At 44.8% G+C, this 23,625-nt stretch overlaps 1 protein-coding gene across 3 annotated transcripts in view; it reads left to right on the forward strand.

The window, feature by feature from the left end:
• CUEDC1 (CUE domain containing 1) overlaps nucleotides 1-23,625 on the forward strand; it is a 90,119-nt gene that overhangs the window by 61,998 nt on the left and 4,496 nt on the right. For 2 of the 3 annotated variants that reach the window (XM_087717145.1, XM_087717146.1), the window contains exons 4-10: nucleotides 4,018-4,145; nucleotides 5,181-5,307; nucleotides 5,877-6,060; nucleotides 9,289-9,372; nucleotides 17,934-18,023; nucleotides 20,027-20,120; nucleotides 22,572-22,630. In XM_087717145.1, the coding sequence (XP_087573271.1) occupies nucleotides 4,018-4,145; nucleotides 5,181-5,307; nucleotides 5,877-6,060; nucleotides 9,289-9,372; nucleotides 17,934-18,023; nucleotides 20,027-20,120; nucleotides 22,572-22,630 (766 nt within the window). The remainder of the gene's footprint in view (nucleotides 1-4,017; nucleotides 4,146-5,180; nucleotides 5,308-5,876; nucleotides 6,061-9,288; nucleotides 9,373-17,933; nucleotides 18,024-20,026; nucleotides 20,121-22,571; nucleotides 22,631-23,625) is intronic. The other variant, XM_087717147.1, reaches the window with a different exon arrangement.

Raw genomic sequence — 23,625 nt, forward strand, 5'->3', positions numbered from 1 at the left:
GTGTGCATGATACCTCCCATGCTCTCCCCCTCCTGTGCATGCGCCCCCTTGTGTTCCCTCTCCCCCTGTGCATGCGCACATGATGAAGCCTTCAGGGACCAAAACCAGGCCACGGGATAGTGCTCCCCCTTCCCCTGTGCAGGCACGCACAACCCCCTGCGCATGCGCACGCGTCTCCCGAATGTGTCCTGCCCCCTGCTCATGCACGGCAGAGACCTGAAAATCATCTACCCGGCAGGAGGTGCATACACATGTGCGGTGGAGCTGAGCTGGGGTGATGGAGCACGTGCCCGCAGAGAGGGCTCTGTGTACCACCTCTGTCACATGTGCCGCAGGTTCACCATCACGGTTCTATAGAACAGTGTTTTTCAACCTTTTTTGTGCAAAGGCACACTTTTTTCATGAAAAAAATCACGAGGCACACCACCATTAGAAAATGTTAAAAAAATTTAACTCTGTGCCTATATTGACTATATATAAAGTAATTTTTCCCACGGCACACCTTACACTATGTCACGGCACACTAGTGTGCCGCGGCACAGTGGTTGAAAAACACTGCTATAGAATATGGAATAGATACAATACAATACAATAGCAGAGTTCGAAGGGACCTTGGAGGTCTTCCAGTCCGACACCCTGCCTAGGCAGGAAACCCTATACCGTTTCAGACAAATGGCTTTCCAACATCTTCTTAAAGACTTCCAATGTTGGAGCATTCACAACTTCTGGAGGCAACTTCTGCTCCACTGGTTAATTGTTCTAACTGTCAGGAAATTTCTCCTCAGTTCTAAGTTGCTTCTCTCCTTGATTAGTTTCCACCCATTGCTTCTTGTTCTACCCTCAGGTGCCTTGGAGAATAGTTTGACTCCCTCTTCTTTGTGCCAACCCCTGAGATATTGGAAGACTGCTATCATGTCTCCCCTAGTCCTTCTTTTCATTCAACTAGACATACCCCGTTCCTGCAACCGTTCTTCATATGTTTTAGCCTCCAGTCCACTAATCCTCTTTGTTGCTCTTCTCTGCAATCTTTCTAGAATCTCCACATCTTTTTTACAATGTGGTGACCAAAACTGGATGCCGTATTCCAAATGTGGCCTTACCAAAGCATTAGGAAGTGGTATTAACACTTCACGTGATCTTGATTCTATCCCCCTGTTTATGCAGCCTAGAACTGTGTTGGCTTTTTTGGCAGCTGCTGCACACGGCTGGCTCCTATTTAAATGGTTGTCCACTAGGACTCCAAGATCCCTCTCACAGTTACTACCATTGAGCAAGGTAGCACCTATACTGTACCTGTGCATTTCGTTTTTCCTGCCTAAATGTAGAAGCTTACTTTTTTCACAATTGAATTTCATTTTATTAGATAGTGCCCAATGTTCAAGTTTGTCAAGATCCTTCTGTATCTTAAGCCTGTCTTCTGGAGTGTTGGCTATTCCTGCCAGCTTGGTGTCATGTGAAGATTTGATGAGTTCCCCATTTATCCCCTTATCCAGATCATTGATGAAGATGTTGAAGAGTAATGGGCCTAATACAGAGCCTTGGGGTTCTCCACTGCATACTTCCCTCTATGTAGATGCAGTTCCATTGAGAACTACACGTTGAGTGCGGTTGGTCAGCCAATTACGAATCCATCTGGTGGTGATGCTGTCTAACCCACATTCTTCTACTTTATCTAGTAGTAGGCTATGGTCTACTTTATCACATGCCTTACTGAAGTCCAAGTAAATTATATCGACATTCCTTGGGTCCACTACTTTTGTCACACAAATCCAGGTTGTGTCCCAAAAAAACCTTTGCAGCTCTCCGCAGACCAATAAGTACAGTCCAGTTTGTCTGCTGCATTTCATTTCTCTGTTGTCGTTGGCTACTATGCATTGTGGCAGGAATGCCTGCTCTCCTCTTGTCACTGGTCATTCATTTTACAAGTGAAAGAGTAAAATACTTGGGCTGGCTGGGGAATTCTGGGAGTTATAGTCCACACATCTTAAAAGTTGCCAAGGCTGAGAAAACACTGGCCTAATAAGAAAACAGCTCTGACTAAATCAGACTGTGCCCAATAGTTGGGAAAAAAGAGACAGCTGCAAACAGGTTTGGGGTTGTGCAGCACACTGTCAACTATTTACGGGTGTGAAAATCTCCCAGCAAGTGGATAGCAGATGTCCTGCCTGCCAAAACACAGGCTGGATCCCAGCATTCCCTAATAGCTCCTGGCTGTGGTGTATGTGTGTGTGTGTGGGGGGGGCAGATTGGGAGCTAGCAGGGTAGCTTAAGGACAAAATGCGGACCCTTTGCCTAAATTTTTCAGGGCTGTGTGTGTGTGACCCTCAAGGTGAACAGTGCTTCATTCATTTCATTTCATTTCATTTTATTATATTTATATGCCGCTCTTTTCCCCCGAAGGGGACTCAGGGCGGCTAACAAATCAAATCAGGGAAGGAGGGGTACAGACAAAAAATAAAAAACGAAACATAATAATACATAATTTAAAAACACACAACAGTCATACCATTCGAAACGGGGGCAACAGCTCTGTCGGAACAGCCAGGTTTTGTGGAAGGCCTGGAGGGTGGTGAGGGTTCGAATCTCCACGGGGAGTTCGTTCCAAAGGGTCGGAGCAGCCACAGAGAAGGCTCTCCTCCGGGTAACAATTGTAAACAATGTTGTACCTGTTTCTTTAAATCATACTGTAAAATGTGATTGGTTGCTGTTTTCCTCAATCGGCCATAAGAGGGAGCCAGAATGACTGTTAGCGCTCTCTGTTCGTTAGATGCTGGGCTGATCTGAGTGCCGTGAGCTATTGTAGGTTTTGCACCTGTTATGTTTTAGCCTCCAGTCCCCTAATCATCTTTATTGCTCTTCTCTGCACTCTTTCTAGAGTCTCCACATCTTTTCTACATCGTGGTGACCAAAACTGAATGAAGTATTCCAAGTGTGGCCTCACCAAGGCATTATAAAGTGGTATTAACACTTGACGTGATCTTGATTCCATCCCTCTATTTATGCAGCCTAGAACTGTTTGGGCTTTTTTGGCAGCTGCTGCATTTGAGAGATTATAGCTCCAATTTTGGTTTTCTAAAATCCCAGTCTCACTGGAATTTCTTAATCTTTCTCTGAGGAGTCGTCGACTTACATCTGTTTCTTTAGTGACCGCTTGAAGTTACAACTGCACTGAAAAAATGTGATTTATCACCGTTTTTCACACTTCCGATTATTGCAGCATCCCATGGTCACATGATAAAAATTCAGATGCTTGGCAATTGACTCATATTTATGACGGTTGAAGTGTCCTGGGGTCACAATATTGTACCTGTTTCTTTAAAGCATACTGTAAAATGTGATTGGTTGCTGTTTTCCTCAATCGGCCATAAGAGGGAGCCAGAACGACTGTTAGCTCTCTGTTTGTTAGATGCTGGGCTGATCTGGAAGTGCCGTGAGCTATTGTAAGTTTTGCAACTGCTAGCAAACTTTGAGAACTGAACTGTTTATATGATACTGGACTATGTTATTCGGATTATCCCTTAACTGAAAGACATTGATGACTGAGTGTCTTATCCGTGTATGACTTGGACTGTTTGATGGACTCTGATACCTCTATTTCCACGAAAGTAAAAGCCTATTTAAACTGCAGTGTCTGTGTATGCTGGTTTGTGTGTTCTCCAACACAACTCTCACAACACTTTGCTGAACGTACTCGCTCTCCCAACGGGGAGTTTACCTTACTTACCTAATATAAGCCCCACTCTCAAAATAAGCCCCAGTTAAGTTTGTTTGCCAAATGGACACATATATTACTATATTTCCCTGAAAATAAGACCTAATCAGAAAATAAGCCCTAGCACGTCTTTTGGAGCAAAAATTAATATAAGACCCGGCCTTATTTTTGGGAAAACGTGGGTAGTCTTCAACTTACAACTGTAAAGGAGCCCACAGTTCTGAACTGGTAGTAATGCCGGCAGGAACCCACCCCTGGTTAGGTACCCCTCTAATAAATATGTACCTTTTTCTTCTTTGGTTTAGATTCTGGAACGGACTTTGGAGCCAGACAGTTCAGACGAGGAGCCCCCTCCAGTGTATTCCCCTCCTTCCTACGATATGCATGTATATGACCGAAAGTACATGGAGACCCCTCCAGTTCCACCACCCAGGTATGTAGGCATTAAGATCCAGAATCAAAGAGCAACCTCAAGATAAGAAATCCAGCGGTAAAAACATTGCCAGCAGATGTGGATAGGGGCTTTAGTGAGGGAGATACCACAACTGCTGGGATCAGGAGTATTGTCGTTCTCCAGATGTTGATGGACAACAGCTTCGGCCAGCATGGACGAAGCAGAGGAAAGCTGGAAGTCGTAGTTCAGTTCCTTCTGGTAGGCCAGAAATACTCCTGTTTTTCTCAGATCAGTATTTAATATGGTTGGAATTTGCAGATGTGTGTGGACTTTTGAAATAGTATAGGTCCGTGATGGTGAACTTATAACACGCATGCCAGAGATAGCACGCAGAGACCTCTCTGTGGGCATGTGCATCGGCCAGCTGGTCTTTGGGCTTACGGCACTGCAGTGTGCGGAAAGACCAGTGATGCGCAGGAAACCTGTAGACCAGCTGGCCAGTGCACACATATGCACTGGAACCGTGACCCGACAAATGCGCGCTCGACTAAAGCTCGCCGACTAAACCGCAACGTCATCAACGCGCCCACAACAGCGCACCGACAACAGCGCGCCGACAGAAGCGTGATTTAAGTTAAGGTAAGGGTTAGGTTCAGGGTTAATTTTAGGGTTAGGTTTAGGGTTAAGTTCAGGGCTAGGTTCAGGGTTAGGTTCAGGGTTAGGGTTAGGTTCAGGGTTAGGTTCAGGGTTAGGTTCAGGGTTAGGTTTAGGGTTAGGTTTAGGGTTAGGTTTACAGCGCGCTTCTGTCGGCGCGCTGTTGTCGGCGCGCTTCATCGCTCATTCGTTGGCGCGGTTTAGAACTCGCGGTTTTGTCACCACGGTTTAGTCGGGCGCGCTTTTGTTGGTCGCCCTTTTGTCGGTGAACCCACTGGAACACCTCCAAGGTATTGTCTCTTCTCTTTCTCTTTCTCTTTGCTGTTGATGAGAATTTTGGGAATTGAACTCTACACATCTGCAAGTTGCCAAGGGAAGTGGAATTATATTACTGTAATTTGCTTTTCTCCCCCCAAGCAGAACTGATATCCAAAATTCCAGCGACTCACAAGCACAAAGACGATACAGGGACTGGAACCCACCATTATTAGGGAATCTTCCGGATGACTTTCTCCGCATCTTACCACAGCAAATGGATATGGTGCAGGTGGGAAGTAGAAAATCTCTATATTTAGAGTGGGCAACACATTGGCCAGTGGGTAATACGTTGAGCTGTAATATCCAATTATAATCTGCTACAGCCAGGGATGGGCTTGAAATTTTTTAGCAAGGGGTTCACTGCCTGGGTGTTAGCTGGGCGTGGCCTAGTCGGTCTCCTGCACCATGATGGGAGAGGGCGTTTTTGCCCTCCCCGGGCTCTGGAGGCTTTCCTTGAGCCTCCAGGAGGGCGAAAAAGGTCTATCCAGGCTCTGAAGGCCCTCTGGAGGGTCTTCCCAAACTTCCGATAGCTCCATTTTTTGCTCTTTCCGAGCCTTCGTGCACGCCCTGCACTTACCTGCATCCAAAACGGGCTGCGTGGGGACTCTTGGGAGGGGAGAGGCAGGGTGGGCGGGGCCAGCCAGAAGTGGGATTGGGGGGGGGGGTTTCCTCTGAACTGCAAATCTTAGCTAGAGGTTCTCCCAAATCCCTGCAAACACCCAGCAGCCCACCCCTGGTTACAGTTCCACAGCAGGTGTGATCACTTGTTTTTTTCCCCCGCACACAATCTCTTTCTAGAGCACCCAAAACTGTCATCAAAGCACACAGAGTCCTGGGAACCAGAGGGCTCAGGGATCATTGGATCAGGAGAAGAAATGGAAGCAGTATTTGGAAGACGAACGGATTGCTCTGTTCCTCCAGAATGAGGAATTCATGAAGGAGCTCCAGAGAAACCGAGATTTCCTCCTGGCCCTTGAAAGAGGTAATGGGTTTTTCAGGAATCAAGGTACCGTATTTTTCGGGATATAAGACGCACCTTTTCCCCCCAAAAAAGGAGGGTGAAAAACTGGATGCGTCTTATACACTGAATACAGCATTTTTGGCCTACCAAAACCCCGCCCCTTTTGCAAAAATGGACGTGCAGGGGGTTTGGGAGGCTTGCAAAGTACTGGGGGCAGGGGAGGGCAAAAATGAGCGAAAAATGGGCTGTTTTTGCTCATTCCCCCCACCTAGCCCCCAGGAGCACTCTACAAGCCTCCCAAAGCCTCTACAGCCGAGGTGGCGCAGTGGTTAGAGTGCAGTACTGCATGCCACTTCAGCTGACTGCTATCTGCAGTTTGGCGGTTCAAATCTCACCGGCTCAAGGTTGACTCAGCCTTCCATCCTTCCGAGGTGGGTGAAATTAGGACCCAGACTGCGGGGGCGATATGCTGACTCTGTAAACCGCTTAGAGAGGGCTGAAAGCCCTATGAAGCGGTATATAAGTCTAACTGCTATTGCTATTGCTACATGCCCTTTTGTTTGCAAAAAAGATGGGCCATTTTTTGCTCATTTGTGCCCCCAATCCCCAGGAGCACTCTACAAGCCTCCCAAAATTCTGCATGCCCCTTCTTTTTTTGCAAGAAACAAGGCGTGTAGAGGGTTTGGGAGGCCTGCAGCGTGCAAAACCTTTTCCTCTTCAAAGTCATAGTGCGTCTTATACTCCGGTGCGTCTTATAATCCGAAAAATACAGTATTCAAAATAATCACCCTTTCCTCTCTAACCAGCATGTGACAGTCTTGATTTTGCCAATGTGACCCTGACCAAGATCTCAGGGCATGTTGGCAGGCTGGCAAATTCCCAAGGATATTGTCCTCCCCCCCTCCCCCCCCGAAGAGTTTTATGTACAGATAGTCCTTGAGTTCCAACTGTAATGGAACTCGCCCAACCTATCTTTATGGTCATAGGCTGTGAGGGTTGGAAAGTGTCACACAGCCGACCTGATTTTAGAAACTCCATTTGTGGTAGTCATTAAGTGAACACTGCACTTGTTAAGTGAACCGGTTGTTTGTTATGGGGCTGTTTTTGCCAAACCCAGGAAGTAACAGCATTGTAAAATGCTGTCACAGAAACATGGGGTGCTACAAATGGTTGTAAATGTGGGCCAGGTTGCTGAGCATCCAAAGTGCAGCCACATGACTGGGGGGAGGGATGACCATTGGAACTTGAAATCTGGGCCGTAAGTAGACTCCAGGTGGGTCCCTTTGAATAATCACTAAGTGATGAGTCATAAGTCAAGGAATACAATACAATAGCAGAGTTGGAAGGGACCTTGGAGATCTTCTAGTCCAACCCCCTGCCTAGGTAGGAAACCCTATACCGTTTCAGACAAATGGCTATCCAGCATCTTCTTAAAGACTTCCAGTGTTGGGGCATTCATAACTTCTGGAGGCAAACTGTTCCAATTGTTCTAACTGTCAAGAAATTTCTCCTTAGTTCTAGGTTGCTTCTCTCCTTGATTAGTTTCCACCCATTGCTTCTTATCCTGCCCTCAGGTGCTTTGGAGAATAGAATAGAATAGAAGAGTTGGAAGGGACCTTGGAGGTCTTCTAGTCCAACCCCCTGCCTAGGCAGGAAACCCTATACCATTGCAGAGAAATGGCTATCCAACATCTTCTTAAAGACTTCCTGTGTTGGGGCATTCACAATTTCTGGAGGCAATTCTGTCCCACTGATTAATTGTTCTAACTGTCAGGAAATTTCTCCTTAGTTCTAAGTTGCTTGATTAGTTTCCACCCATTGGTTCTTGTTCTACACTCAGATGCCTTGGAGAATAGTTTGACTCCAGTGGTGGGTTTCAAAAAATTTTGGAACCTCTTCTGTAGGTGTGGCCTGCTTTCTGGGTCCACTGGTGGAACCGCTTCTAACCGGTTCGGTAGATTTGACGAACCGGTTCTACCGAACTGGTGCAAACTGGTAGGAACCCACCTCTGTTTGACTCCCTCTTCTTTGTGGCAACCCCTGAGATATTGGAACATCCTAACATGTCTCCCCTAGTCCTTCTTTTCATTAAACTAGACAGTAACTGTGTTTTATGGATATTATAGTTCTGGAGTTTTTCTACTGCGAGGGTGAAGGTTCCATCCTCCGAGTTTGTGGGTTAGTTTTCAAAGATTTCATTACCAGGCTAAGTAACATCTTTGGCAGAGTTTAGAACAGTAGATGGCGAACCTTTTTCGCCTCGGGTGCCAAAAGTACACATGTGTGCGCTATTGTGCTCGCTCGCGTGTCCACCTCCATAATTTAATGTCTGCGCCATGACCTCTGTGCATACGCACGTGACACCCCCCCTCCCACTGCCCCACGCATGTGCACATTTCTTCAGGAATGGACTTCTAGGTTGCCAGCTGGTTTTCAGCCGTTTTTCTCCCTCCAGAGGCTTCCGGAGGCTTTCCTGAAGCGCCCAGAGGGCAAAAAATAGCCCAATGCAGAAACCGGAAGTCCGTTTCCAAACTTCGGGTTTGTGCATTGGGCAATTTTTTTTTTGTGCCTCCAGAGGCTTCAGGAAAGCCTCTGGAAGGCGAAAAACCGAAAATCAGCTGGCAGGGCAATGCCACTTCAGCTGACTGCTATCTGCAGTTCAGCGGTTCAAATCTCACCGGCTCAGGGTTGACTCAACTTTCCATCCTTCCGAGGTGGGTAAAATGAGGACCCAGACTGTGGGGGCGATATGCTGACTCTGTAAACCGCTTAGAGAGGGCTGAAAGCCCTATGAAGCGGTATATAAGTCTAACTGCTATTGCTAATGCCGCATGTGAGCTCAGAAATGGCTCCACGTGTCACATGTGCCGTAGGTTCGCCATCACGGGTTTAGGGGATGTCAGTGTTCTTCTGTTTATAAGAGCTTTGTGTGATCCATCTTGAGATGGATCTGTTGAGGGTCTTGGAATGGGTCTTGGGAGGTTATGTCAGGTGAGGGTCCCTGGGAGATGAAGTGCTGGTTGAGGGGGTTGCGTGGGCTGGTTGTGGGTCAGTCCCATCTCTGGCTGGCTCTGTGGTTGATTTGAATTTTGAGGGGTTCGTACCTTGGTTGTCCTCTACTTTTTCTACTGTGTTTCTAGTTGAATTCTTGCTCACGTTGCTTTGCTGTTAATTGCACGGTGTCCTTTATCTAGAAAGTTAGTTCGGCAATTTCCTTTCAGACGTCTGTTTTTCTGTGCTGTCCTCTAGATCGGTTAAAGTACGAATCAAAGAAATCCAGAATGAACAGCGCTGCCCTCAGTTCAGATCCCGCTTTGTCCTCAGTATTATCAGGTAAGCATGTAAGGCTCTATGCATCGCTGTTGCCAAGGGTACTGTTAGTTTTGTGGCTAGATATTATACGAAATCAGGGATGTCCAACTCGAGGCCCGCAGGCCTGATGCATCACAGGCTGGCCACGCCCCACACCCAGTTTAGAGAAGGGGGGGAGTCACGATACGTCACGTGACGCTGCTGTGACAACGCGGGTTTGACATCCCTGTACTAAATTGTTTTGCAGGATGTTGGTTGGTTGGAATGCCCCTATGACATCAGGCTATGGGCGGGACTTGAATTGTAACAATCTGCCATTTTGCAGATTTTGACATTGTCCCCTAAGGATGTTCAATTGGAATAGAGCTGGAAAGGACCTTTAAGGTCTTCTAGTCCAGCCCTCTGCTCAAGCAGGAGATCCTATGCCATTTTAGACAAGTGAATGTCCAGTCTCTTCTTGAAAACCTCCAGTGATGAAGCACAACTTCTGGTGGCAAGCTGTTCCACTAGTGAATTGTCCTCTCTGTTAGGAAGTTTCTTTCCTTGATTAGTTTCCCTCCATTGTTTCAATCTTTCTTGCTCACTGGACATTTCCAGATCCTTGGCCTCTTTCATCTCAGGCAGCATGTCCAATTAGAGGAGCTTCATAAGAAATGGCACGAGGTCAAGCCAAATAATTCCAGGTTGCTTCTCTCCTTGATTAGTTTCCATACATTGTTTCTTGTCCTGCCCTCTGGTGCTTTGAGAATAAATTGACTTCCTCCTCTTTGTGGCAGCCCCTCAAATACTGGAATACTGCTATCATGTCCCTCCCTAGTCTTTCTTTTCTCTGGACTAGCCAAACACAAATCCTGCAACCGTTCTTCATATGTTTTAGTTTCCAGGCCTTTAATAATTTCAGTTGCTCTTCTTTGCACTTTTTCCAAAGTCTCAACATTTTTTTTTTGCAATGCGATGACCGAAATTGGATGCAGTATTCCAGGTGTGGCCTTGCCAAAGCTTTATAAAGAAGCTGGTAGACGTTTGAACTATTCTTTCCCACTGCTGGAAAGCTCAAAAGGGTCAGTTTGCATTTTACAGAAGACAGGTTAAATCTAAAAATGGTTCCAGCATTAAGTCTGGCTTGGCCCTTTTAAAGATGGTCATCTCTGGAAGTCACTCAAGTCAATAGTACAGTATATGTACAGTATCTAGATTAAAAGCAAACTTTCAAAATTCTATTCAACTAATAAACTGAAGAACACTTGCATGCAGGTAATCTAACCTCAGAATTAATGATTTTGAATTTATGATCATAATAAAAAGCAACATAAGGAGGATTTTAAAAGGCCTGAAAGTTGTTCTAACCCAGTGTTCTCCAACCTTGTCCACTTTAAGACTTGTGGACTTCAACTCCCAGAGTTCCTCAGCCAGCAAAGCTGGCTGAGGAACTCTGGGAGTTGAAGTCCACAAGTCTTAAAGTGGACAAGGTTGGAGAACACTGTTCTAACCAATGTTTTTCCAGGTTAACAGCTTTAAGACGGGAATTTCAACTCCCAGAATTCCACATCCAGAATTATTCACCCAGAATTGTGGGAGTTGAAGTATAGAGTATAGAGTATAGAAGTTTATTTGTATGCCGCCCTTTTCCCTGGGGAGACTCAGGGCGGCTCACAACCCAAAAGGGAGGGGGAGACAAACTTTTAACATAAAGACAATACATAATTAAAAACACAACATTCGTACCATTCGGGCGGGTTACAGTCTTAGCCCCAGGCCTGACGGGATAGCCAGATTCTGAGGGCTGTGTGGAAGGTCTGGAGGGTGGTGAGGGTACGAATCTCCACGGGGAGATCGTTCCATAGGGTCGGAGCTACCACCGAGAAGGCTCTCCTCCGCGTAGCTGCCAGTCGGCATTGACCGGCAGATGGAACTTGGAGGAGGCCTAATCGATGAGATCTAATAGGTCGCGTGGAGGTAATTGGCAGTAGGCGGTCTCTGAAGTACCCAGATCCACTACCACTACCACTACCATCCATTTTCCTGCGTCTTAAAGTTGCCAAGGTTGAGAAACACTAAATAGAACAACGCTAATTCAATGATATTGTACAAAAATATCCTTTCTTACCTGAAAAAAAAAAACCCACAAATTTATTTTGAGGTATTTCTTTTTACTATGGGACGCGGTGACTTAGTGGCTAAGACTCTGATTTTGTTGATCAGAAAGTTCGGAAGTTTGGCGGTTCAAATACCTAGCGCCGCGTAATGGAGGGAGCTCCGGTTACTTGTTCCAGCTTCTTCCAGCTTAGCAGTTTGAAAGCATGTAAAAATGGAAGTAAAAAAATAGAGACCCCCTTTGGTGGGAAGGTAACAGCGATCCATGCGTCTTCAGCGTTTAGTCATTCCGGCCACATGACCATGGAGACGTCTTTGGACAGCGCTGACTCTTCAGCTTCGAAACGGAGATGAGCAGCGCCCCCTAGAGTCAGGAACGACTAGCACATATGTGAAAAGGGGAACTTTTACCTTACTATTTTACTGAACATTAAAGAAAATACATAAACAAGGATAGAAAGGGGGAAAGATGGATTAAAAAGTAAAATTCAATGAATGAACAAGGGATTCAGAAATGTCACGGAGATTATAATTTTCTTGTACAATATAGCTAGTTGTAAACAAACATGTTCAAATACTGACAAATATATTTATCGTTGCTGTAAATCAGATATAGATTTTCCTTCCAGTGCTGAATCATAATGTGAGTAAACTGCCAACAACTTCTGTAAAATAAATTAAACTTGTTTTTTTGCAAGAGCCGAGGTGGCGCAGTGGTTAGGGTGCAGTACTGCAGGCCACTTCAGCTGACTGCTATCTGCAGTTCAGCGGTTCTAATCTCACCAGCTCAAGGTTGACTCAGCCTTCTACCCTTTCGAGGTGGGTGAAATGAGGACCCAGACTGTGGGGGCGATATGCTGACTCTGTAAACCGCTTAGAGAGGGCTGAAAGCCCTATGAATGCGGTATATAAGTCTAACTGCTATTGCTATTGCTATTTTTTTAAAGTCTGCTTTCTCAAAATTCTGTCGATCCACAAAAATATTTTGAGAGGCCCAGGACACCAGAGGTCCTTGCTCTCTTTACACTGCATTGTCCTGCAATGCAAATTTGTCATGAGTAATTCATCAAGATTATATTTATCACTCAATATTTTCTGTTGCAATCTTAAGATTGCAACAATCGCCAGAATTTCAGTGAGTCCAATAATACTTGAAAAATCGAGCCCCAAAAGGAATTGAATTCTGAAATTTCTTATACCAGACTGAAGTTTCTCAACCTTGGGGACTTTAAGATGGGTAGATTTAACATAGATTATCACAGAGTTGGAAGGGATCTTGTAGGCTATCTAGTCCAACCCCCTCGCCCGAGCAGGAGACTCTACATCATCCCTGACAAATCTCCCCTTTAAAGCCTCCAGTGATGAAACTCCCACAATTTCTGAAGGCAAGTTGTTACTTCAACTCCCAGAATATCCTAGCCAGCTGTTTGAAGAGGATCTATACCTGGGGTGTCAAACTTGTGGCTCGCGGGCCAGATGTGTCATGTGCTGGCTACGCCCACGCACGGTTTAGTGAAGGGGGGAAAAGTCGTGATACATCATGTGACAACACTGGGACGAGGTGAGTTTGACACCCCTGAACTATCGTATTTTTCAGAGTATAAGACGCAACGGAGTATAAGACGCACCAAGGTTTTGAAGAGGCAAATTAAAAAAAGTATTTTTTGCACTCTGCAGACCTCCCAAAAATGGCCCGTTTTTTCATGAAAAAGGGCATGTTTTTTGTCAAAAAAAAGGGGGCATGCATAGCCTTTAGGAGGCTTGTAGAGTGCTCCTGGAGGCTGGGGGGGGGGCAAATACGAGCAAAAAACAGCCTGTTGTTCGGTCATTTTTGCCTTTCCCAGCCCCCAGGAGAACTCTGGAAGCCCCCTAAAGATTATGCATGGCCATTTTTGCAAAGGGGCCGGGATTTCAGGAGGCCAAAAATGCTGTATAAGACGCACCCAGATTTTCACCCTCTTTTTTCAGGGAAAAGGTGCGTCTTATACTCTGAAAAATATGGTATACTAAATTTCTCCCTCTCCCCTCCCCCCCAATATCATGGTGTAACACACTAACAATTCTGTTTTGGAAGAGAAAGTTTATTTTAAAAAATCCTGTTCTGACCTAGGCTTCCCAAAGGCACAAAGCCGATTCCTTATCCAACTAAAACCCCTTTTATTTAGGTTAAAGGGAATTCCTCTCCAGCAAAGTCCCGGCCAACAGTCTTTCAAGAGATTTCACAATTACAGACCTTTATCAGGCTTGGAGAGCTGCCAGGCCGATATCTTCCAAACGCCACTCTGTAGCAGACAATACTTGGCCAGAAGTCAGGAACAAATCTTCATCCTAATGAATTGAACTAATTGTCTCCTGCAAACTTCCCTTCCCTTTTGCTCCTCTTTATTCCCTACGGGAGGGACCATTCACCCGTGGCTTTACTCCCGAGTCAACACCTGTACTTTAGCTGTTCCCTTCATTTGGCAAATCTGTGCATGCGCACATCGGGAATAGGCTCCAGATGTTCGTCTGCCTCACTGATGTCTGACTCTGAAGGCAGCTGAGAGCTGTCAGACAGCCCTCGCTCCCCCTCTGCCTCTGACACAGAGCCCTCATCAGAGCCTTCCCCAGACTCCAGGACTGGCCCATCTTCCTCCCCAACCTCCTCACTGTCCGAATCTGCTGGCCACTGGTGAGCCACAATGAAACCTGTTTAGTAGGGAACAAACATCTGTGTTGGCTAGTAATGAATGACTTGCATTAAGGTTAATCATTCCTTAACATTTATCATTAGAAAATTATCTATAGCCAGTTGTCGCTTCATCCTATAAGTGCTTAATTATAAGTTGATCACAAGATAAAACACTTTGATTGTTCTTGTATCAAGGCAACGATTTAACCAAGTCCCTGTTAATACAAAAATACCCAGTCATTTCCTGTTCCATCTGCTTCATAAAAATCTTTCTTTCCGCAAAGATGTTTTTTTCAAGGAGCCCTTCTAAATATATTTGATATTTTTGTTTCCCCAAATGGAAAATATTTCATAAGACCATGATCTGAAACTGTAATACGTTTTACATCGTATTGGTTTTGATTTCAAATGTCAGAAGGAAATATCAGGAAATTACCTAGCCAAAAGCAATTGCTATGTACAGATGAAAGGAAAATATTGCTACATTAGAAGGGATTACTAACATAACCAAATATCCACTAAATTGAAATCATATTTGGAATTTTGCAAGGTATTATAAATCACAGGGCTTTCCACAGTACAGGCTTAAGCTGTTCCACTCCAATGCTTTAATTAAGTGGAAATTAAACCATCTTGATACATTTCTTTCTGGATTTCATCTCCTTCTGTTTTGGCAGTCTGATTGTCCCTTCCTCTCACAAAAAGTGTTGTCACAATTGGCATCCGATTTTCTGTTGCCAAACAAGTGGTTGTTAAGAGAGTTGTGCCCAATTTTTTTGGTCACAGTTGTTAAGTGAATCACTGCCATTCTCAAGTGAATCATGCGGTCTTTAAACAAATAGGGCTTTCCCCATTGACTTTGCCTGACTTGGGATGTGGATAGTCCTCGACTTACAACAGTTCACTTAGTGACTGTTTGAAGTTAAGATGGCACTGGAAGAAGTGACGTGACTATTTTTCACACTTACGACCACAATTGAGCCCAAAATTTATGTTGTTTAGTGAGACATTTGTTAAGTGAGTTTTGCCCTATTTTACAACAGCAATTAGCAAGCCCTAGTTTACAACTTTCTTGCCACAGTTGTTAAGTGAATCACTGCAGTCGATCAGTGAGTAACAAGGTTGTTAAGTGAATCTGCCTTCCCCAGTGATTGTCCAAAGGTCGCAAAAAGGTGATCGCATGGTCTTGGGACACAGCAACGGTCATAAGTATGAACCGGTTGGCAAGCATCTGAATTTTGGTCAGGTGATCCTGGGACTGCTACAAAGATTATAAGTGTGATAAATGTTCATAAGTCACTTTTTTTTAGTGTGGTAGTAATTGTGAACAGTCACTAAATGAACTATTGTAAATCGAGGACTACCTGTATTTGTTAAGTGAGTTTTGCCCCATTTTATGACCTTTCTTGCTTCAATTGTTAAGTGAATCACTGCTGATAGGTTAGTAACCCACTTGTTAAATTAGTAACCCAGTTAAATGAATCTGGTTTCCCCCATTTAACATTGCTTGTCAGAAGGGGGGACAAAAGGTGATCATGTGACTCTGGGACCCTGCAACCGTCATAAATATGAGTCAGTTGCCAGGGGTCTGAATTCTGATCACAAAGCCATGCAGGTGCTGCACTAGTCACAAGTGTGAAAAACAGCCATGTCACCTTTTCCAGTGTTGTAACTCTAAATCAGTGTTTCTCAACCTTGGCAACTTGAAGATGTCCGGACTTCAACTCCCAGAATTCCCCAGCCAGCGAATGCTATTACGCGTAATAGTAATATGTAAGGAGAGGAAAAAAAACCCAATTCTCTTTTTTCAGCAGGAGCTTAAATAGGTAAGACGTTTTACCTCCCACAGGATAGAAAATAATTTTTGAGTGTTATAAAAATTTCAAAACCTAATAAAATATTGAAGGGTCCCCTCAAGGAATATTTTTTAGAGCACTGAATATCTCTCTTAAGTTGCTGAAGCAACTTAATGCCTTCTGGGAAGCGTTATAAGTATTTTTTATTTATTTTCACATTCAGTTTGATTAGGCGTTTCTGAAAAAATTTATTCCTCGTGGCACATTCCAAGGAAGTTCAGGTCTGAGGCTAGCTAAAATACCTTTTTTTTTTGCACCCTAACAGAAGGTAGAGGTAATGAGATGAAGGATGCAGGCAATAAATTAACAACCTTAATGGAATTGCCCGATCTGCAGTTTAGCCTTTGCACTGGGTCCTCAGGAAGTTGTTTGCTAAGGTAATAGCTTTCTGTTAAACAAAGAAAAATCTATATATATAAAAGGCAAATACCATTTACCCATCGCGAAATCTCCAGAACCCTAATGCCTACAAACTTGAAATTTGGCACGGATGTTCCTCCTAGGTGCTCGCTAAGAAAGGATTTTTCGAAATGACCATCAGGCCATTAGTATTTCTTATACAGTAATTAACATGCTCTGATGCTAAAGAGTTCTACTCTCCCCCCACACCTGAAAAGAACTCTGTTCCAACTGCCAGCTGCCTTATATTAACACGCTCTGATGCTAAGGAGTTAGACATTCTACTCCCCCTCCCCACCTGACAAGTACTCTGTTCCAACTGCCAGTTGCCTCACATTCCGTTACCTCAGTTCAAACTGGTGGACGTTCCACTCCTTCACTTAGGAGCGGTCTGGAGCTCCTTACAGTACTAAATGTCGGTCCCTCACCAAAATGTCTACGCCTTCTACCTCTGGAACTGTTTCCAGACTCAAGGCGTCGGGAGTGATATTCCCTTATGTGTTTCAATCACCGACCTCCACTGACCCAATGGATTTTGAACCAAATTTCTCCTGCATAGCCTGATCACTTCGTTTCGTCGTGAATCACGGGTACTCAGCCAATAAAGATATGAAAAGTCATTTTGTTTATTAATCACGTAGCAGAAGTTGAAATAGAAGAGATCAACGAGTAAGAATGTCCTTCTTTCCCAGGAACTGCTGCAAAATTCATTGAATTCATCTGAACCACAAATATCCAATAGTAGGATTTCCTGGGGAATTGTGGGAGTTGAAATTCACACGTCTTAAAGTTGCTGAGGTTTAGAGACACCGCTCTATAACAGTGCTCCTAGGGTTCCGGGCCATACCGGTGGCAGCTGGGAGCAGCAGCCACCATAACGGGACGGTGGCTCGGTTCACCGACAAAAGGGCGACCGACAAAAGCGTGCCCGACAAAACCGCGGTGACAAAACCGCGAGTTCTAAACTGCACCGACGAATGAGCGCTGAAGTGCGTCGACAACAGCGCGCCGACAGAAGCACGCTCTAACCCTAACCCTGACCCTGACCCTGACCCTAACCCTTACCTTAACTTAAATCACGCTTCTGTCGGCGTGCTGTTGTCGGCGTGCTGTTGTCGGTGCGTTGATGCCGTCACGGTTTTAGCGCCGCAGTTTTGTTGGCGCACCTTTGTCGTGCGCGCATTTGTCGTGTCACGGGTGGCTTGTTTGGCCCACACACCTGCTCACGTTCCTTACTGATTTTTGACACAAATGGGCCAATTGCGCACGCGCGGACAACTGGGTATCACAAGGCAGTGGCATGCACGTGCATGTGCCGCGCACATGCCTGACGAGGACGCCCAGCCCAGTGTGCAGCCTACTTGCCGCGATGGGATCTGGGACCCACTACTGTCCTAGAAGGCATTCGTGCCTTCTAGATCCCTAGCCAGAGTAGCCAAGGATTGGGAAGGATGGGACTTGAAATCCAAGTTGTCCAGTGGGATAGAAAGAATGCTCAAAATCTTTCTCTTGCCTTCGGCTGCTTCCTATCGATCCTAAATATGCTTTGTCTTGCCTTGCAGATGAGGTCACTCGCTCCTTAACCGGTGTGCCCAGCGGGGCTATCTCCGATGATGCCTTATTCAGGGACAAGTTAAAACACATGGGAAAATGTGAGTTACATTATGGCACATGGCTGGCCAGAAGCCAACACTGGGATGCATATTTCCTGCCATTGTCTCTCTAGAGCAGGGGATTCCAAATTTGGCAATCTTACGATTTGTGTCCCAAAGGTGCTTTAAAAAAAAAAGGCAAGTGGACTTTCTTGTTTGTTTTTTTTTCACCTTGAAAACATTTCCTTTCTCATTCAAAAAGTTTCTTCATTTCTCATCTTTCCTGGATGAGAAGTGAAAGGTTTTCCAAGGACCAAAAACGAAGAAAGTCCAGCTGCCTTTTGAAAAAAACATCTTTGGGACAACCATGACCTGGATGATGGAGAATCTCCATGGATCGTTAAAATGCCCCATAGACATGCAGGTTGGGGAATCTGGCCAGTTGACCAGCCTTTTTTGAGGCCATTTTTCACCCTCCCCAGGCTCCATAGGCTTTATAGGAGCCTGGGGAGGGTGAAAACAGCTTCCTCTGCCCCCCTGGAGGCCCTCCGGCAAAAAACAACCCTACAAGCAAACCAGAAGTCATTCCCGGTTTGTCCATATGGCCGTTTTTTGTCCTCCAGAGCCTTCAGGGAAGCCTTCTGAAGGTCCCCGATGGCTCCGGAGGGCTAAAAATGGCCTTACGGACAAACCGGAAGTGACTTCCTGTTTACTTATAGGGTCGTTTTTTGCCCTCCAGAGCCTTCAGGGAAGCCTCTGGAAGACCCCTAAAGGCTCCGGAGAACTAAAATTGGCCCTTCGAGCAAACCAGAAGCTCCTGAAGCCTCTGGAGGGCCCCCTTGGGGGCCAGGGGGGCTGTTTTCGCCCTCCCCAGGCTCCTATACAGCCTCTGGACCTTGGGGAGGGCAAAAAAAGGATGCAAAAAATGTGGGTGAGTGCTTCTCATGTGCCTATGCATGCTGGGGGTCGCACATTGCATTATGGGTGTGGCACGCCCACGAACAACCCCCCTGCGCTCCCCCTGCTTTTGGCATGTGAGCCAAAAAGGTTTGCCACCACTGCTCTAGGCCAACTTATTTATTTATTTAGCGTATGTACTGGCAATCTTCTTCACATATATATATATATATATATATATATATATATATGTGTGTGTGTGTGTGTGTGTGTGTGTGTGTGTGTGTGTGTGTGTGTGTGTGTGTGTGTGTGTGTGTATATATACTGCTTCCATCATCTGTCAATCGGCTCCTCACAAGAGTCCATCACGACAGAAACCCAATATTTTTACTGTTGCCTTTGTTATATTTGTGTTGTATTTGTGCTGATTTATTTATCAGCACAAATACAACACACATATATATGTATGTATGTATATGTATATGTATATGTATATATGTGTATATATACATATACATATATATATATAAAAGCACTTTGTCTCAGGGATCAGATGCGCCAAAGCAGGGAGCAGCAATAAGACATTAGAAGATACAACAATCTTCCTTTCATTCCCCAAATACCTTGTTATCATCAGTTCAGAGCATCCATGGGTGGATTTGTGTGCACAAGTGTCAAAATTGGGAAGATGATGGATGGAATGTCACATACTCATTCAAAAGGGCAAGGTTTGAATTACATCTGCTGCCTCCCTGATTTTGACACATAGGTGGATGTAACTACATCAGACTTTATCCCAAGTCAATTCTGGAGTAAGAATTAACTGCCAGTTCCTTCTCCTTTAGGAAAAGAGGAAGCCATCTTGTCATTTAACCTTAACCCTGCATGGGAAAGACAGGCAGAGATCTGGTCCTATGGATAGGGTGACCTCTGCCTTTTCCAGAGAGTCCCCTCTATTTTTTTTCTTCAGTTAAGACTAAATGTAGCACAGCTGCAAAATTCAGCATCTTGAAGGAGCTGTAGTTTTTTTTATCTTCATCAAGTTACTAGTCCTTATGCCTCTCACTTTGGCAGCATGAAGCCCATACCTGAGTATAAGAATGATTTGGAGATACTGCTCTTCCCCCCCCCCCAGCCGCTAAAAGAGCCAATGTTTTTCTTTTTAGCGACACGCAAGAAGTTGTTTGAACTTGCCAGAGCTTTCTCAGAAAAGACCAAAATGAGGAAGTCAAAAAGAAAACAGCTTTTGAAGCACCAAGTGTATCCTTTCCTGGTTGTATGAAGTGACCTCCTCCGGTTGGTCTCCCAAACTGGTGATCATGAAAGTCTCCCCTGCTGTTCTCTCTTGGACATCAGTCATCAGTCCAGGCCTTGATGGAGTGTAAAAAGACTGTAATCCAAATGTAAAGAGAGGTTTATTCCAGTGATGAAATTCATTTTTTTTACCACCGGTTCTGTGGGCATGGCTTGGTGGGCATGGCAGGGGAAGGATACTGCAAAATCCCCATTCCCAACCCCCTCTGGGGCCAGCCAGAGATGTTATTTGCCGGTTCTCCGAACTACTCAAAATTATCGCTACCAGTTCTCCAAAACCTGCTGAATTTCACCCCTGGTTTATTCTCGTGAGGACTTCCTCACGTTTTCCTTTGTCATCCTGGCCTTTGCTGAGCATTCTGGGAAATGAAGTCCGTAAATTATAGGAATAGGAATAAAATTCTTTATTGGCCAAGTGTTGTTGGACACAAAAGGAATTTGTCTTTGGTGCATATGCTCTCAGTGTACATAAAGAAAAATAAAATACATTCATCAAGAATCGTAAGATCGCTTAGTGATAGTCATAGGTTACTAATAAGCAATTAGGTAAGCTCCCCGTTGGAAGAGCGAGTGCGTTCAGAGAAGCGTTGTGGGAGTTGTGTTAGAGAACACACAAACCAGCATACAGAGACACTGCAGTTTAAATAGGCTTTTACTTTTGTGAAAATAGAGGTATCAGAGTCCATCAAACAGTCCATGTCATACACGGATCAGTCAGTCAGTCATCAATGATAAGGGATAATCCAAATAATATAGTCTAGTATCATATAATCAGTGCAGTACTCAAAGTTTGCTAGCAGTTGCAAAACTTTCAATACCTCACGGCACTTTCTAACAGCCAGCTTCCAAAACACTCAGATCAGATCAGCCCAGCATCTAACAAACAGAGAGCTAACTGTCATTCTGGCTCCCTCTTATTGAGGAAAACAGCAACCAATCACATTTTACAGGTACAGCATTGCTACCTGATTTATATATTGCCAATCCAACCGTTAGAATATATTCCTAACACAAATCGTACTAGGAAACTAAATAAAACAGTATGAATCATAAAGATACAAGCAACAAGGTTATACTTATGTGGGAGGAGAGAGGTAATAGGAAGGATAAGAAGAAGAATAGTAATACAGTCTTAGTAAATAGTTTGACAGCGTTGAGAGAATTGTTTGTTTAGCAGAGTGATGGCATTTGGGGAAAAAACTGTCCTTGTGTCTAGTTGTTCTGGTGTGCAGTGCCCTATACCTTCGTTTTGCGGGTGGGAGTTGAAACAATTTATGTCCAGGATGCGAGGGGTCTGTAGCTTTTTCACAGCCCTCTTTTTGACTCGTGCAGTGTACAGGTTCTCAATGGAAGGCAAGTTGGTAGCCATTGTTTTTTCTGCAGTTCTAATTATCCGTTGAAGTCTGTGTCCGTCTTGTTGGGTTGCAGAGCCAAACCAGACAGTTATGGAGGTGCAGATGACAGACTCAATAATTCCTCTATAGGAATTATGAACAGGAATTTGAATGCAGGATTCTTTGTCTTTCCCCGTTGTAACTTCTACACCCATCAGTTGGCTACCGATTGTGTTCTGGTGGTATTCATCAGTTTGGCTAATTTTTTTGGCTCTCTTCTTGCTCCAAATGGGACCAGGATTAAACCTACTGTATTTACCAAAAAATAAAACAGGGTCTTTTTTTCTTTTGACCCCCGAAATTAGCGCTTGGCCTTAATTTTGGGGAAGTCTTATTATTTTTGAGGTGCAGGAGACGGTGAGTGTGGTCACCTCATGGCTGCTGCTGTGTTGCAATATTTTCGGGGAGGGTTTATTTTCAGGGGAGGGCTTATTTTAGCACATGCGCTCAAAAGCCCGATTGGGCTTATTATCCAGGAGGTCTTATTTTCAGGAAAACAGGGTAGGACTCCCTTTCTTGCTTAGTAACCACAGAAGTAGAACAATCAGATTTACCTTTGTTCCACATGGCATCAACCTTGTTAACTTTCAAGACACCCCCCCCCCCGCTACGTATTAAAAATGGATTGTGGTTAATATAGGTTTTTTGTATAATTTTTGAATAATTTGATATTTGGGGGGGGTTGCTGTTGTTATAATATTATTAGTAGTATTCTCGTTGGGATGATGACATGATTCAGAAGGGTGGTATTCCTTCTTTCAAGAACTGTTCATAGGAATTTCATTTTAATGAGTGTTGTTCTGCCTGACAATAAAGATGATCTTATCTTGTTATCTTATCACCCACCTTGAGTGTGGACCTCCAGGAAGTGGCGTGGAGGCCAGTCTCAAACCCCAGGGAGGTTCAATGACTTTTTTCCGCTGTTTTTAAGCAGTGTTGCTCATTGGTCAGTATTTCCATTTGACGTATGGTTTGGATTATGTTCTCCTTAACACCAATCCAGGATGGGGACGGCAGCTTCCACAGCAAACCTTCTTGATGACGTTGAAGGACATTCATGTGGTAAGATCCAAATCTTGATATGCACATTAGGGAGTGCACATTCGGCTTAGCATATTCGTCTTAGCTCCCTAATTGGACCCTGAGTTTTGGGACCCTGGAATTATATTATGAGTCGTGGTGGTGCAGTGGTTAGGATTCAGCACTGCAGGCTACTTCTGCTGCCTGCCGGCTCCCTGCGATTTGGCAGTTCAAATCCCTCCAGGCTCAAGGTTGACTCAAGGCCTTGCATCCATCTGAGGTTGTTAAGTGAATCTGGCTTCCCCATTGATTGTGCTTGTCAAAAGATCGCAAACGGTGATCGCATGATCTTGGGACACAGCAATGGTCCATAAGTATGCACCAGATTGCTAGGGGCAATATGCTGACTCTATAAAACTGCTTCAAGTGGGTTGTAAAGCACTGTAAAGCGGTGTATAAGTCTAATTGCTATTGCTATATTTTCCATTTTGCTGTGCGCCTATAAAATATAAGTCCCTGCTCCAGGGGGAATGTGTATACAGGTAGTCCTCGACTTATGACCACAATTGAGGCCAGAATTTATATTGCCAAGTGAAGAATTTGTTAAGTGAGATTTGCCTCATGACTTTTCCTGTAATATTTGTTAAGTGAATCACTGCAGTTATATTAGTAACACGGTTGTTAAGTGAATCTGGCTTCCCTATTGACTTTGCTGGTCAGAAAGTCACAAAAGGTGATCACATGACCCCAGGACACTATGACCAGGAGTGGGTTTCAGCCGGTTTGCACTGGTTCGGGCGAACCGGATGCTAATTTTGCATCTGGTTCGCGAACCGGTTGTTGCAAGGATTGGCTGGCCCCGCCCACCCTTCCCCTCCCAGGAGTCTCCACGTAGCCCATTCATCATGCCAGGTAAGTACAGGGCCCGCACGGAGGCTCTGGGAGGGCGAAAAACAGGCCTACCGGAAGTTCCAGATGTCCGGAAGCAGGCTCAATTCCGGAGGGTCTCTGGTGCCCAGGGGAAGCCGTTTTTGTCC

The sequence above is a fragment of the Thamnophis sirtalis genome, unplaced genomic scaffold (genome assembly GCF_051295495.1).
Source record: "Thamnophis sirtalis isolate CommonGarterSnake01/CBP01778 unplaced genomic scaffold, rThaSir2_p1.2 scaffold_6, whole genome shotgun sequence".
NCBI lineage: Eukaryota > Metazoa > Chordata > Lepidosauria > Squamata > Natricidae > Thamnophis > Thamnophis sirtalis.